Source organism: Nelumbo lutea, chromosome 7 (assembly GCF_056320005.1).
Source record: "Nelumbo lutea isolate HS-2025 chromosome 7, American lotus-T2T, whole genome shotgun sequence".
Lineage (NCBI taxonomy): Eukaryota > Viridiplantae > Streptophyta > Magnoliopsida > Proteales > Nelumbonaceae > Nelumbo > Nelumbo lutea.
In genome coordinates, this window is record NC_142690.1 from 20254439 (window position 1) to 20270749 (window position 16311).

Consider the following 16311-nt stretch of genomic DNA (forward strand, 5'->3'; position numbering starts at 1 on the left):
ATTAGGAGATAACTGAAACATCTTTTCAACACAAGGTAGGATTAAAATGGGACAACAGATAAAACGAAATGAATAGTCAAAGTTAGAGTGCCTGGATTATGAGGAATTTTTATTAAGTGAGATGCCAATATGAAGTTTCTAATCAATGAATTTCATTAAGTTGATCTTATTTTTAAGATGAGAGTACATTTCAAAACATTATAAAGTCACAATATATGACAAATATAGGGCATAAATACAAAACCTAGAACAACATGCTTCCAACTTAAGTAGCTTTTTTAGATATAGTTAAAATACACAATTTGTGCGGGTAAAACTGATCTCATATTCTAGATCACATACCCTACAAATCTAAGATCACTCACATGATGTCTAAATTAATTGGACCTAAGCATGAATGGTTTTGGAGGAATCACCATCGCAGGTTTCATTAGCCTGCTTAAGTGTCTGGCACATCTCAATTTCTCTCATTCAGTGTTCAGTGGATGAATTCCCTTTCATCTTGGCAATCTATTTAGCTTACTTTACCTTGATCTCAACATGGGTCCAAGTTTCAGTTATGAACTGGAGGTGGATAGCCTTCAACGGCTCTCTGGCCTATTTGTAAATATGTTGATTTTCTATGTTTTAATATGAAGCTTAGTACTTTGTTTATGAGGTTTACAGATAATTATCAATGAAAGACGGTTGCTGGTTGCTATGGAACCTAGGGAATTACCCTAGGATTCATGGTTTCTATCCACCACCTAGGCAACAAGGCGCTCTCCTATCACCTTGGCACCTTCTCTTCTGGAGTTACACTTGCCTATTGTCAACTTTACAATTTCCCTTGGAGAAGGTGAAGTAGGTAGGCTAGCTGAGGTATTGGTTTGTTTTGTTTCCTAGTCGCCATCGAAGGAAATCCAAGTGGCAATAATTTCTGGAACCAGTGGTAGACAATTTCTCTAAGAAAATAGTTACTTGGAAGATGTACCTTTCCTTGGGAGGTTGCATAACATCTATGATACTGAAATACCCGCACAAGGGTTCTGTATTGTATTGGATACTTATGTAATTTTAATATCTAATATCATATCCAGCTGTATCCAGGTGACATAGCATAACATCAATCAAATCAATTCTAAGCTATCCTACCAGACTTTAGGATATCAGCTCTAGAAGCTAAGAGACTTGAAAAGATTACAAGGTATCACCACATCAATTGTGTGAAAGATTGAGTAGGTTGGTGGAAAGGAACTCTGCTTTAGTGGGCATGTGGTTGTGAAGATTCATATTGGACTCAGATAAGCTATGGCACAACGTAGTTGTAATCATGCATGACATGACAGGAAATGGGTGGATGATGGCTTGGCTAGAAGAGCCTCCCTAGCCTCTCTTTGGAAGGCCATTTTAGGTTTACTTCCAATTTTTAGAACAAAATTTTGGGAAGACGTCTGGTGGAGTTACAGACCCTTGAAAGACCCTTTCTTCTCATATATTCCATCTCTTCCTGCAAAAATGAATGTCTCTCATTTTGTATCTAGTTCCAAGTTGGGTTTGTCTTAGCATTTAGGTTTACAGAGAGGTTTGTGGGACTATGAAGATCAGAAACCCTAGACCTGGGTAATTTGTTAAAAGGTACATTTTTTGGATCATTTAAAACCTGATACATATGGACTCTAAACACTTCAGTCTTCTTGTCTTATGCTTCTTCTTTGAAGTGGTTTCTTCTAACCCCACATCAATGTGATCTTATCTATTTTTTACTGGCAAGCTTATCTAGTAAAAGGCAATTTCGTATATTCCAATTCCACCTAAGGATAGGGCATTCTTCTTTCTTTCTTGAAGTGTACGCCTCAGAGGCATCCACATCTCCAGCGTACACCTTAGGGCATTTTTTGAGCGCATTGCTTGGAGGTGTGCCTTGAGGTGTACGCCTCTCGCACTTCTGGTGTTTGTTGCTTCTCAAGTGCTTTCTTTGTAATGCAAACTATAAATTTACCTTCCATCCATTGATTTCCTGCTTACTTGTCTCTTGTATTTGGGAGTGATTCTTTTCATTCTTTTATTGCAAGTAGACCCCCTAGAGATGTAGCAAATCTATTTAAATCATCATTCTTCACACTATCAAAGAAGATGGGGAAGATAATGTGGAGGTCCACAAGGAGAACAATATTATGGTCTATGTGGGAGGAGAGAAACATGAAAATATTCAAAGATAAAGACAAAGGACATTGTTATTAAAAAAAAAAAACTCTTGATTAGAGTGATCTATGGAAATTTCTACATGGCTATTGTCTTCAACTAGAGCCATCACCACATGGATTGGCATCCCCTAGATCCCAACCAAGTAAAGTTAAAGTTTAATGGTTGTAGTATGAGAAACCCTGGTTACTCAGGCATCGGAAGAGTATTCAAGAGGAAAGATGGGACCTTTGTAGCATGTCTCATGCAAAAAGGCGTATAAGGCATACGCCTCAGAGGCATCAACACCTCTGGCATATGCCTCAGAGAATTTTAGGGGTACCTTGCCTGGAGGAGCGCCTCCAAGCATATGCCTCTCATGCCTTTTAAAACACTGTTTCAAGGTTGTAGTGGGATGGATAAGGAAGGATTACCTAGGTTTATGGCAATACAGGCATATTTTGAAGGAAATTGAACAGTTATCAAGAGAGAAGGAAGCACCGTCACATGGGATCAAAGATAACAAAGCACACAGGGTTGGTAGCAGGGCTAGCTCAACACTAGGATGTAAACAGAACTGCACATATTGATCTTTCCAATAAATCAATATAGATCAAAAGTTAACAACCACAAAGATGTCATAAAGCAAATATGTATTACAAAAAATTTAACATTTATGAATGAAACAAGAAGAAAATTTATTTCCCACAGAAAAGGGGGGAAAGAGAGATCAATTCTCAGGGCAGCAGCATATGATCTAATCTGTAAAAGGCAAGCAAAGTAAGGTAATGGGACCATAAAATTTACTAGAAAACTGTTTGTCTGATCAGATATAACTTCATACAAAGAAGGAATTCCATTAAATTAAAAGAAGGAACCCAATCTTTCCCTTACTAAATAAAAGATAAAGAATTTCATTAAATTAATAGAAAATTGTTTGTCTGATCAGATAAGGAATTACTAAATAAAAGATCATGCCAAACAATTCCATACTATAACAAATCTCATCCCAATCTTTCTAATCCATCCAATGATCACCCTAAAGGAAAACTACATGCTATTTCAAAACCCCATCACAGTGATTTCATTTTCCGTACTTACACAACTTTTCTTTCTCCACACAACTGTCTAATCAGATATTGACCTGTATCTTTAAGTTGGGAACTCAAGTTAGCATTAATGTTTTAAAATGCGGAGGCGTGACGCGAGGCGTTCCACTACCTAGAGGTGTGAGGCATAGTTCAGAACATAAGAGGCGTAAACCTCCTGAACACAAGGAGGCGTAAGCCTCCTTAAGAGGAGGGGGGTTAAGAGGAAGGGGAGGAGGAAGAAGAGGAAGGGGGATCTCATTTTTTCTTTATTTTTAATAAAAATCTTTTATATTAAGGGGGATCTCATGCCAGACCACTTTCTTTCCCCTTATCTTTTCTTCCCTTCCCTATCCTTTTCTCTTTTTTTTTTTCTTCTCTTTCTTTTTCTTTCCCTTCCCTTTCTTTTCTTTCCTTTTCCTTTCCTTTCCTTTTTTTTTTCTTTTTTCTTCTTTTCTTCAGTCTTTTTATATCAGGTGTGCATCAGGCATATGCCTCTAGCACACCTGACGCCTCATGAAAAAAGCACATGAGGCGTAAGCCTCTTGCACCTGAGGTGTATGCCTCAGAAGTGTCAGCGCCTCTGGCATATGCCTCAGGGCATTTTGGGAGTGCCTCGCCTAGAGGCACGCCTCCAGGCGTATCCCTCCCATGCCTTTTAAAACACTAGTTAGCATCTAATGCTCTAATTCTCCAGGAATAATTAAGATAGGGTCTAATGATAAGCATGAGTAGAATTAGCAGCATAGAAAATGTACATCCACTATGCATCACAGACTTTCAGAAGCAACATAATACCGACCTTTTCAGCAATAATGTCCATACTAGCCCATGAAGGAACAATGAACAGTATTATCCCTTTCAGTTGCCTGAAGCATAAGCCCCTATACAATGTAGGGAGCCATTGTTACTTCCGACCTGTGTTGATGACTGATGCAAATTCAGAGCTTGGAGCAGAATCCATTGATTAATCCTTTTCCCTTTTTTTTTGATGAATAATACATTGACTAATCCTCCATAATAGTCCTGCTGTCCAACCACATGTCCTTCCTGGCCTCTCCCCAGTATGACCCTTTTTATGCCCAATTGTTTCTCATGATGAACTTGAATAAGTGTAAGCTCTGTTACTAGACCATAACGAGGCTGCCTTTGCACTCCGTTCTGAGAGCATTAGGCATCTGCTGGTCATCCTGCCGAGATGAATTGTATGAGTAACTATTTAAGAGAAGAGGAGAGAGAGAGAGGGAAGGAAGGAGGGAGGGAGAGAGTATTTATTTCCACCACACATTACTGGCAAACAAATAAAATCACCAGTAAAATGGGAATACACCAGCATCTTTCTGGAAGCAGCTAAAGGTGCAATGGTTAAAGTAGAATTACCAGCATCCATCATAAACTGGTAGTTTCAACCGCCAATAAACTCCAGGCTACTTGCAGTACCTACAATTTGGGCTACACCTTTCCTGCATCTTAATTTGTCCCAAGTCTTCCTGGAACACTCCAGAAAGCTGGCCAGAGAAATGGTCTTTCTAGTTGTTAAAACAGCTTGTTCTTCTCAGGCAAGTATTTTTAATGCTACAGTGCTACCATCATCTTGCCTCAGATCAGAAGAAGACTAATTTAATAGGGACATGGAAAACCAAAACATATGACATGATAAAAAAGAAACATCAGGTGCAGGAACTACAATGAATGGAGCTACACCCTAAAATAATAATCATATGAAGATAAACTACAAAAAACAACATACCTCATAGCAATAAACAAGCCAAACAAATTAAGTGAATGATAATATGAATATACTTTCAATCAGTGAGTACAACCATGAAGATTAGATAGATATGTGGGCAACCCTGTCTGCTTGAGTGCTTGTTGTATTATTTGATTTCAGCTTAATAAAATTTTACTTTACCTTCTTCTTCTTCGAATAAAAAAAACAGTAACTACAAGAAGATTCAATGGATATAAAATGCAAACCAAAATTTCATATTCAATTCTTTTCATTCTACAGCTTTTGAACTTCACTCCACCATCAATATCAGTTCTTTTTTCGTAAGTAATCACTAATATCAGTTGGAGATGCAATGACACCATGATACACATCCATCAAATATGGAACCTGGTCTAAATTCTTATTCACATAAGTTGCAAGGAAACTTGACTTCTTACGTAAAATTGCTGCAATGAAATTTGTGTCGCTGCGTATCAGCTTCTTTGAATGCAAAACCTTTAAAACCATATACCTTGGCTTAACCCATGTATCTAGCGCATGCATAATAAGCTTAGGGTGTGAAATTATCAGTGAGGGCTCCAACTTCATGGTGTTGACAAAGAAATCCATAGCTCTATTGAGCTTCTTCTCTGAACATGCCAAACAAAATGGATTTTGCTTAAAAGCCAAAAGGATCTGTTCTTCAGACCACCCAAAGCTCTTAAAAGCCTCCATTTTTCTGTTCCATGTTGACTCACTCATTGAAGTCATTACATGAACAGAATGTAAAAACATGGTAGAACTTGGTGGGATGCCCAACTTCTTGACAGTCCTGATGATACTGGGCATCCTGTCTGTGCTCTGCATTACAACCCTGGGTTGGGTCATGATCAGTTTAGAGATATTGGCGATAGCTACCCCTTCCCTAATTAAAAGAGAAACATTAGGTTCAAGAGTTTGCTTCAGAGGGAACGTCAAGATCCATGACGAGCGCCTTATTGCTGCTAGAACCTTCTCTTTGGTCTCGAGATATGTCTTGAGGATTTCATACGAAGGCTTCAAGTGATCATCCAAACTTCTGAAGAGAATGGACGGATTGGAGCTTAGCATGTTAGGTAGAGCTGAACCTGAGAAGCCGATATCAAGGAGGAACTCTATCTTGGGCTTGAGGGTTTCCTCTAAACTAGATTGGAGGACGCTAGGGCGCCTGGTTAAGAATTTCACGATGTGGGTTTTGGAGAAGCCATGGGATTTGAGGAAGGAAAGAATAGAGTCATGCTTGTGTGAGCACGATTCGTCGAGTTGGATCTTTTGGGATGTTGAGAGAGCAGTTTCTAAGGGGAACCCACATGAGTTTATGAGATATTGAACTGTGAATGATGATGTTTTATCTGCTGAAACTCTTGCACTTGTTACTGTTGTGAAGAATTTGGGAGATGGGTGTTGTATGAGATGCAAGTACAGTAACAGTTTATATGAAAACCGAGACATTTGAACCCTGGGAGGGAGAAAAGATAAAATATCAAAGACCAAAGAAACCCAGACCCAGAGCGCTTTCTGGGTGAAACAGAGAGTACCTTCTCCAACTGGTTCTTCTTGTGATTTCAGCTGCAACGAGTTATGACTCACTACAAACCACTTAACCTAAAGGCGTTACTAGCAGACTATTTACTTAACCAGTAAGGGTTATAAAACTTTCCGGTATCATAGTCGAACCCTTGCATCTATTTTCATAGTAGCCAGAATCTGACATGAGTAGATTAGGGTTGGTATTCATTCATTCCACACATGCTGATTATGAATTTATGAGTATCTTCTGTTTTGCCCTTATTCAACCTGTGTTGGACCTGCTGGTTAATACTTAATACAAATCATGTGCCAATGGAATTAATGAATGATTAATGTTGCCATTTCACTTCCTACACAATTTCTCATTTCCATGCTTTTTTCATCTTCATCCTACATACTTATGGAACATTTTCCATTTGCAAAACACCACTTGAATTGAAAAAGAAAAGAAGAAAAATCATTGGAAGGAGAGGAAGAATGCATTTTTCTTTCTTTTCCTTGAAATAAAGAAGAGTGCAATTTTCATTTAAGTAAATTTATATATTTTGGCATTTGAAATGCAATGATATTTTGATTTTTTTTGGGATCTGTGATGCTTTCCCTTGTTATATCCAGGATTTTCCTCAAAACATGAGAAAATTCCAAAAATCTTTAAAAAATAATTTATTTTAAAGGGTTTTGATGGTAGAAGAGAACTATAAGATGAATCTATAAATGATCTATCAAACCCATTGATCTATCAACAATTTATGTAAAAGAATATTTTTTGGTAATTTATGTAAATAAAAATAGAACAATCATCTTAAGAATTAAAATTTAAGAATTGCATATGGTATGATATTTATCTTAGAAATTCAAATGGATATGATATACTTTTAAAATTATTAGTTAATAAGTTAATTTACTATAAATAAAAACATATTTATTAATTACAACTATATATATATATTTTTATATATATATATATATGCAAATTTAAATTAACTTAAATTGATAATTTTTAAGAAGCCATCTAGCCATTAGCTAGCATATTAAGAATTTGAGATTTAATTAACTTATATCTTTGATGATATACAAAAGTAAAAATAATAAAAAATTAGAATAATTGATTTAATAAATAAAATATAATTGTTGCATATGATTTGTGTCTTGGATTCTTGGGCTTATGGATCTTCTAGAATTCCATGTAACTAATATGTATTTTAGATTAATTATATACAATTATTAATTAGCAATCTAACTTAAATAAATAATAAAATATTAATGGTTTTATATATAATTATTAGTAAAGTTATTCATTGTATGACATCTACATTTTTAGTAAATCCATACAGAATGTCTTGGTATATTGATTGTAATGTATCTCTTTGTATAAACTTTTAAAGCATGTGTTTCCTATGTATTTGTACCCCATTCATAGTCATTTTAACCCTAAATTTATTAGTTATTAATTTATATGTGAGATTTATAAGAGTTCATTAATGTTTCAATGTTTTTTGAGCCATTGACGTTTCAATGTGTCTCAAGACCTTTTCACCATATCCAATGCATTCCAACTTTACCAATATAGTTCACAATAGGGGTGTTCATGGACCGTTTTATTATGGTTTGCTGTGGTTTCTAATATGGTTTGGGGACTTTGAACCCTTCTATGAAGAGGAACATTTGGTACAGTGTATTACCAGTTTGGGGTGTTAATAATGGAATATATTAACAAGTATGACCCAAACAAGTATGGATTTAGAAACATTTAAATAAAGAACAATGGGATATAATTTACATATAAATCTATTAATAAAATTGCAATAAAGGATTAATCAGTTTATTGTTGACAATTTAAATATGTACAATGTATAACAAAACCAAAAACCTTAAGAACAATGTAAAATAATCAATTAAATAAATGTAGTAAAAAACAATAAAAACATTCTCATGTAAAACATATAATTGAACATTCTACTATAAAAAAACATGCATACATAAACATATAATTAAAAAAATAAAAAAATCATAAATTTTTTTGTTCAAAACTCTAAAAATGGTTGATATTTTACCTTTCTCTTGAGTCCAAAATCAAGTCCTTGTTCAGTTGTTCCTATACTTCTGGTTCCTCAGTGTTTAATGTTTACAATTGAACACAAGTTAGAATTCAAAGACAGAGATAAAGGGGTTAGGGCTTTTCTTTTTCAAAGAGTAGAAGGAATGAGATGGAAAGATGAGAGAGATATTCTAGTAGTCAACGACAAGTTGGTGACAATTGTGGGAATGGGGCAGATATGGTTTGGTTGAATAGAGGAAGAGAGTTTCTGGTTTCCTAGGTTAGGGCTTTTGTAAGGGTTGGAACTTGGAAGAGAGAGAGAGAGAGAGGAACTACGACGATGGTGGAGTGGCTAGGATGGCTTCAGTGTTCTGTTGAGGAAGAAAGTGAGAAAGAAAGGGGCTACAGTTAGGGTAGACCTGTTCATGGGCCGGCCCGGCCTGGTCCGACCCCAGGACGGGCTTGAACAGGCTTTTTGGCCCGTGGGCTTAACTTCGGGCCAAAAAGCCTGGCCCGCATAAAATTTGAGTCGGGCTCGGGCTTTACCAAAATAGACCGGCCCGAGCCCGGCCCGGCCTGACCTATAGTTAAACCTAAGTAAACCCGGCCCGACCTATAGTTAAACCTAAGTAAAAACCCTATGTGATGTCCATTTGAATAAATTTTTTGATTTGAGAAGGTTGTTGATTCACTTGTAGGCCCAGGGTCGGGCTCGGGCCCAAGTTCTAGGCCCATTGGTCGGTCCGGGCTCGGGCTCGGGCCTATTATTTTTCTGTTAATGGACACTAAAAGCCCGGCCCGGCCCAGCCCATGAACAGGTATAGGTTAGGGTATCAAATTTAGTTTTGTCTTTATTCTTTACTCTTTTTATTTTTTTTATAAAATAAACACTTTGATTATATATTTATAATTTAAATTCTAAAATATTTGATATATATATATATATATGTATGTTTAATATATATATATATAATTATATATATTATATTATATTATGTTATATTAATATGGTTTACGATTTGGTTTGGTTTGGTTTATAAAATTTAATAAACCAAACCGAAACTATAAACTGTATTTTTCAAAATTATGAAACCGAACCAAATTGTTTTTATTATAGACTGAACTAAACCACAAATTCAGTTTGGTTTGGTTCGATTTTACGGTTTGAATGGTACAATGAACACCCCTAGTTCACGATACTAATATTTTGAACCCTTGTTGGATATAAGGTTGAGTATAGGCTAAGTGAATTGGTTCAGGTTGAGGCAAATTCACACTGAACCTAATCCTTTGACCCCCTAAATCATAGTTTGCTTATATTCTATAATGTGTTATCTAGCTTGTCATGCCATGGCACCTTAATTTTATTTCTCTCTCTCTCTCTCTAGCTTGAAACTATGTTTGGTTCCGTTGTATTTGTAGTGCAAATTTCATTTTCACTGGTGTAAATGTATGGGAGTGCAAATAAGTCGAGTGTTAATTCTGGTTTACTTTTGCTCCAAATGAAGTGTCATTTGTTTGTGAAAAATAAAATAAGAAATAAATTGGTGTGGAACCACCTTATATGCAAGAGAATGGAGGTAGGAGAAGAGTTAGTTACTTGGAAGTGAGGTAGGAAGTAAGATGATGTTGTTTCCCGCTTTATATGAGAGAGAATTGAGGTAGGAGGAAAGTGATGCCAATTTTGCAGAAACATAAAATTTACACCGTTAATGAGTGCAAATGAAACAAAAAAAAAAAAAAATACAAATTTTGTATCAAGTAAGAGTGAAAATCATAGTTACTAACAAATAGATGCAAAACTGAATCAGATACAAAATTTGTATCTAGTTCAGATTTGCACAGCAACCAAATGCAGCCTTAACTTATTTGAAGCTGTTTTTGTCCTTAAACTTTGATAAATGCACAAATATGACAAAAAAGTTGTAATGAAATATTCATGAAAGTTTCTATAACATGTGACCAAGTGGTATTGAAGAATTTCCAAATACAACATTTACTATGAGCAAGGGTATTGTTTACAAAGTTGGATATGGCCAAGTTAGAATCAGTTGGATGTTATAGATGGACTTGGCAGACCCAATAGAATAAAATCAAACCAACCCAATTATATAGGTCCCAGGTCTGTGTTACATGTATTAAAAAACAAGGTTTGTATTACATCTATTACTAAAAAAAGTCTGTATTACACGACTCAAATACAATTGACTCGATGTTGACTTTTGTATATGGTTATATGTATGTATTTATGCTAATATATTATGAAAATAGCCCTATGGTTTAATGTCTATCTTATTATATACTTGTAATATTAAGCTTATTATTGAACTAGATGTTAAACTTAGAGCTGAAAACTATACACGTCTTATTGGGTTAGACCCAATAGTTTTGATTAACAATTGGGTTGGTTTCATTTAATTATTTATAGGGTTTGGTTCGGGGTTGATCATTTTGGCCTGGCCAAGCAGCTTACAAAGGCCGGGCCTGAGCCTAATACTTCAAGCCCAGTGCCACCCGTATATATTTAAATATATGTATTTTATACATAATATATGCATATGTATATATGTTAGTTTTGTTATATTATATGTTTTATATATTTAAATATTATAATACTATACTTAATATAATATTATATGTATATACTATGCCATTTAATATAATATTTTACATATATGTAATATTTTATATATAAAAGATATAGGTCAAGCCTGTCTCATGCCTAGGCTATAGGTGGTGTTTGGTATAGTGGCACCGGCTCAGACCTAGTTTAGTTTAGGATTGGTTATGCACATTTAGGTGGTATTTGGTATAGTGGTGTTGTGTTGACATTGTATTTTGATTTGATCCATGCAAATTTGTTTGAGAAAGAATCCCATGTAAATCCTATTTATATTTAACCCCTCATCCATGTTTATAGCTTGACATCATAATCCTTGTTTATTAGCTTTTGGTTCCTTGAGAAAAAACCTTGGCTCTACCCCTGTTATTTGCTTTGAAAACAATAGCTAAATTCAAGAACATTTTTTTTTTCTAATTTGGTGATTCCAAAAACAAATGAAAACATTTGTCCGTGTATGAAAGTATAAAAAGCAAAAGTGTGTTTATATGAGGTAGCTTTTATTTAAAAAAGATATGAAGTAAAAGTACAAAAGTACAAAAATAATCTTTTGATAGTTCATGGTTTTTACCCTTTCGATACTTTATACTTTCTAAAATGTATATACCAACTAGACACGGTATTTATACACTTTACCACATGACAATATATGGATGCCATATGAAAGCATATATACATCAATGTATTCATGACATGTATGTATGGCAACATATATGAAAACGATATGTCAACTATTTGCCACATGGTAGCATTTATGGATACAATGTGGCATTTTGAATGTAATCAAATGACAAATGTGTATCGCATGCTATTATATATAAATGTTACATGATATTTGAATGCAATTACATCCTCATATATAGGGAGAGAGGGGAATAGAAGTATAGAACGAGAGGGCAGCACATGGAGGGAAAAATGAAAAGAAACATTGAATTTTATTTGCTAAATCTTAGTAGTGATGCTTTATCAATATATAAGGAAAATATTGATATCTGAAAAATATAATCTGATCGGATACCAGCTTTATGATACTGATTGATTGTTTTTATAAGTGAAAATACTATTAACAGAAATAAGAAATAAATTGTTCAGTACAACTGGGGGATACTGATTGATTGGTTCCAAGTTTTTTCGATATCATATCTTTTCGGTTCATAGTTGAACCCCATTATCCCAGGATAAGTAATCCTGTGCTTGACTGGGGCTTAAAATTTTACGTATACAAATTCTACATTAACGAAATTCAACAAGTGACTAATATTATTATCCAACATAATATAAAGATAGTTTTTTATGACCCTTAACCCCTTGTAAGTTGTCTTAAACACACAAGCAACCCCTTTGCAATATTCTTCCACGTGCGAGCACCTATTTTCTATTAATAATTACTGATTATTATAATAATTATTAATTATTACAGTAATTAATTACTGTAATTTAATAGTTACTGATTATTATAATAATTTAATAAATATATAATTAGTGATTATAATTAATAATTATTGTTATATTAAAAATAATTAAAAATGTTATTAAAAGTATTTTTATTGATTATTTAATAAAATATTATAATTACTGATTATTACTGATAAATACTGTTAATTTAATTTAATTTTGCTAATTATTAATTTAATGAATATTGTTAATAAATCCTATTCATAAATTTAATAACTACTGTTATATTAAAAATAACTAAATGATATTATTAAAACTATCATTAATGATTATTTAATTAAATAGTATAATTACTTACTATTATTGATAAATGTTGTTAATAACATTTTGACAACCGACAGTTTGACCGTTCAATTCGAACAAATGGCCCGTTTTGACAACACAACTTACAAGCAAAAAATTATGGAACCATTTTGGCCACTGGTTTTTGGGTCGACGATTCGATCATCCGGTTTGAACGGACAGTCTGTTCTGACAACAAAATTTGTAGGCAAAAAATTGAGTTTGTAAGGTCCATTAAGTAGTATCATACATGTTATGTCATTTGAGCGTGTCACACATATGGCCTGAAAATGGAACCGTTTTGGCCACTAGTTTTTGGATCGGTGGTTTGACCGTTCAGTTCGAACGGACGGCCCGTTCTGACAACAAAAAATTACAGAACCGTTATGGCCACCGATTTTTAGGTTGGCGGTTCAATCGTCAGATTCGAACGGACGACCCATTCTAACAACAAAGATTACATGCAAAAAATTGAGTGTGTGAGGTTCATTGAGCAGTATCATACATGTTATGTCATTCGAGCATGTGACTAATACGACCCAAAAATGGAACCATTCTGGCCACCAATTTTCGGGTTGACAATTCAATCGTTCGGTTTGAACGAGCGGCCCGTTTTGACAACAAAAATTAAAAAAACAAAAAAATAGCCAAAAACCATTGAATGGGTCAACGAGTTGACAGTTTGATCATCGGGTCAATGGGTCGTTGACCGTTTCAACAGTTTTGGGTTAGGGACGAGGTAAAACGAAATTGGTTGCCTGGACGGTTCCCGATTAAAAAAAAAAAAAAAAAACAGATGACCCATTCTAACAACAAAAATTACAGGCAAAAAATTGAGTGTGTGAGGTCCATTAAGCAGTACCATATATGTTATGTCATTCGAGCATGTGATTCATACATCCTGAAAATGGAACCGTTTTGGCCACTAGTTTTCGGGTCAACGGTTTGACTGTTCAGTTCAAATGGATGGCCTGTTCTGACAATAAAAATTTAAAAATAAAAAAATGACCAAAAATCATTAAATGGGTCAATGATTTGACCGCTTGGGTCAATGGGTCATTGACCGATTCAACGATTTGTGGCTAAGGACCGAGATTAAAATAAACGGAACCAATTGCCTGGATGGTTCTCGATTAAAAAAATAAAAAATCAGTCAAAAACCATTAAACAGGTCAATAAATCAATGATTTAACTACTCAAATCAACATTTCCATTCCAACCCCTCCGCTAGTTGTCAATTTAATTTGAATCTATCCATATGGAGACAGGTATGAATAAGCTATGGAAAAGAAAGTTTGTTGTTTTACTCTCTTACTCTTGTAGGACATAAATGATTTAAGCTCAATGGGCTTATCTATGTTAGTGAATTGGGAAAATCATAAAATGCGCTCTCTCTCTCACATAGACACAAATTTAGAAGGGTGAGCAATTCAATTATTTTATTGGTATGAACAACTTAATTTTACTCTTTGTAATAATTCAACCACATTAGAAATATACCAGCCTTGTTTATTATTAAATCTATATTGTACTTAAAAAAAAGGATTGGATCCTCATTAACAATCTCTCCCTCCCACACACACACTATTGTGCTTCATGACCCTCTCAAAATTTTGAAAAGAAAAGATTTTATAAACATAAAAAATCATGACAAAAATACAATGATATTGGTATCAAGTGTTTCATTTACATTACAAAGTGAAATGTGTTGTATTCATTAATTGCATTTCAAAATATTGTCAAATTCTGAACTCTTAAGCCCTACTACCTCTTTAAATCTATCCTCAATATTCTCTTGATCAATTACTACATTAATTACCCCATATAGGGCATGTTTATTGGTTCATTGAATGGAGCAAATAGACCCAAATTCCAACCCACATGGTCTGGGTTGATTAATGACCAAATCCAAAAATGGATTTGATATAGGTTTATGCCCATGGATTTTATTCGGATCTAAGATAGATATGGATTTGTGTAACACATTTAAGATCTTAACACCTCTATAAAATAAAGTAATTTTTTATATATTATAGTTACCTATTTACTTGCATACCCGGTAAGACTTTAGTTATATTTAAAATCAATTGACTTGTTGATTGGGTCGAACAGTTTGATGGCTTGACTAGTTCTAAGCCACTGATTCATCAATATTTTTCTAAATAAGTAAACAATTTAGGGGCTAAAATGGACCTAGAAACTTAACCAAATGACTGGGTCAGACCAGTTTAACTAATTGGATCAATGATAGGTTGAAAACATTATATTGACAGTTGCTTTTATTTAACATGCTCTTGAAGGTGTAGTAATCCTTATTAATTGTTATTTCTTTGTACTTGTAGGAAACATAGTGGATTTTCTAGAGGGGCCCCTGTCACAAGGGAATGAGGGATGATGCATTTTTAAGAAGCTAACAAGATTTAGAGACCATTTTATAACAGCTGAAGTTGTGTTCTGAATGATTTATTGCTTTGTCTTAGTGGATAAAAATAATTAAGTAATAAATTAAATATTCTAGATTATAGTAAGTTATACAATTTCAGCTTCGGCCCTTAAGGAAACCTACTTAAAATCTTATTCACTAAAAGATAAAGCAATAAGTTTTTCAGTTTAACCACTTTAGTTGTTATCAAACGGTCCCTTAATTTGATATCTTATTTATCGGGCACCGATTCATTGAGAATTTTTTGCAATGTATGGGATGATGCATTTTTAAGAATCTGGTACCCTAGCAAAGATATAAAAAACAAACCAATATGTGCATTGCATGGATCCCTTCTAGTTATTCTTAATTAATAATAATTCGCAACCTGGTACATTTATTTCATAACAACAATTTAGACCAACCCCACTATATAACTAAGATAGGTTTAAATATTTCAATCTTTGTATTCTCTTTTTTTTTTTTTCTGTTCAGATAATATTTTTTTCTTCAAAAGAACATAGCATTGATAATTCTTTTAATATGCTAGGAAGTGTCCTAGTGCTGTTTTGACTAATTATCATTAAATGAAGTTATTTAACAAGAAAAATCTAGAATTGCATAAAGCATCCAGCCACACATAGGGAATATCTACTGTACATGTTTGTTAAATTCATGTGGAGAACGGAGACATTTCCAATGTGCGCGACTGAATTTCGATGCATGCTTTAAGAGTATGTACAGAGTTTTTGCTTGCAGAAAATCCTGTCGCCAAATATACTCCCATTAAATTAAAATCCTTAAAACCTTATCTAACAAAGCACAATTCAAATTTCAAAATGTAACTTTTAAATCAAATTAGTTAAACTAATAACCAAACTAAATAAAATCTTTACCACCAAAATAACAACATTTCTGCTACTCATAAAATTTGAAGACCAACCATCAATAAAAATAGCAGGA

At 34.0% G+C, this 16311-nt stretch overlaps 1 protein-coding gene across 1 annotated transcript; it reads right to left on the bottom strand.

The window, feature by feature from the left end:
* Window positions 1-5215: 5215 nt before the first annotated feature.
* Window positions 5216-6725, bottom strand: LOC148845518 (uncharacterized). The gene has a single exon (XM_088953268.1). It carries the CDS (start codon window positions 6451-6453, stop codon window positions 5290-5292), a length of 1164 nt encoding a protein of 387 aa, XP_088809394.1. The 5' UTR covers window positions 6454-6725; the 3' UTR covers window positions 5216-5289.
* Between the last annotated feature and the right edge of the window lie 9586 nt (window positions 6726-16311).

What these genes read in the sequence shown, in the direction of transcription:
- LOC148845518 (XM_088953268.1), bottom strand. Translation starts at nt 6,453, where the DNA reads ATGTCTCGGTTTTCATATAAACTGTTACTGTACTTGCATCTCATACAA.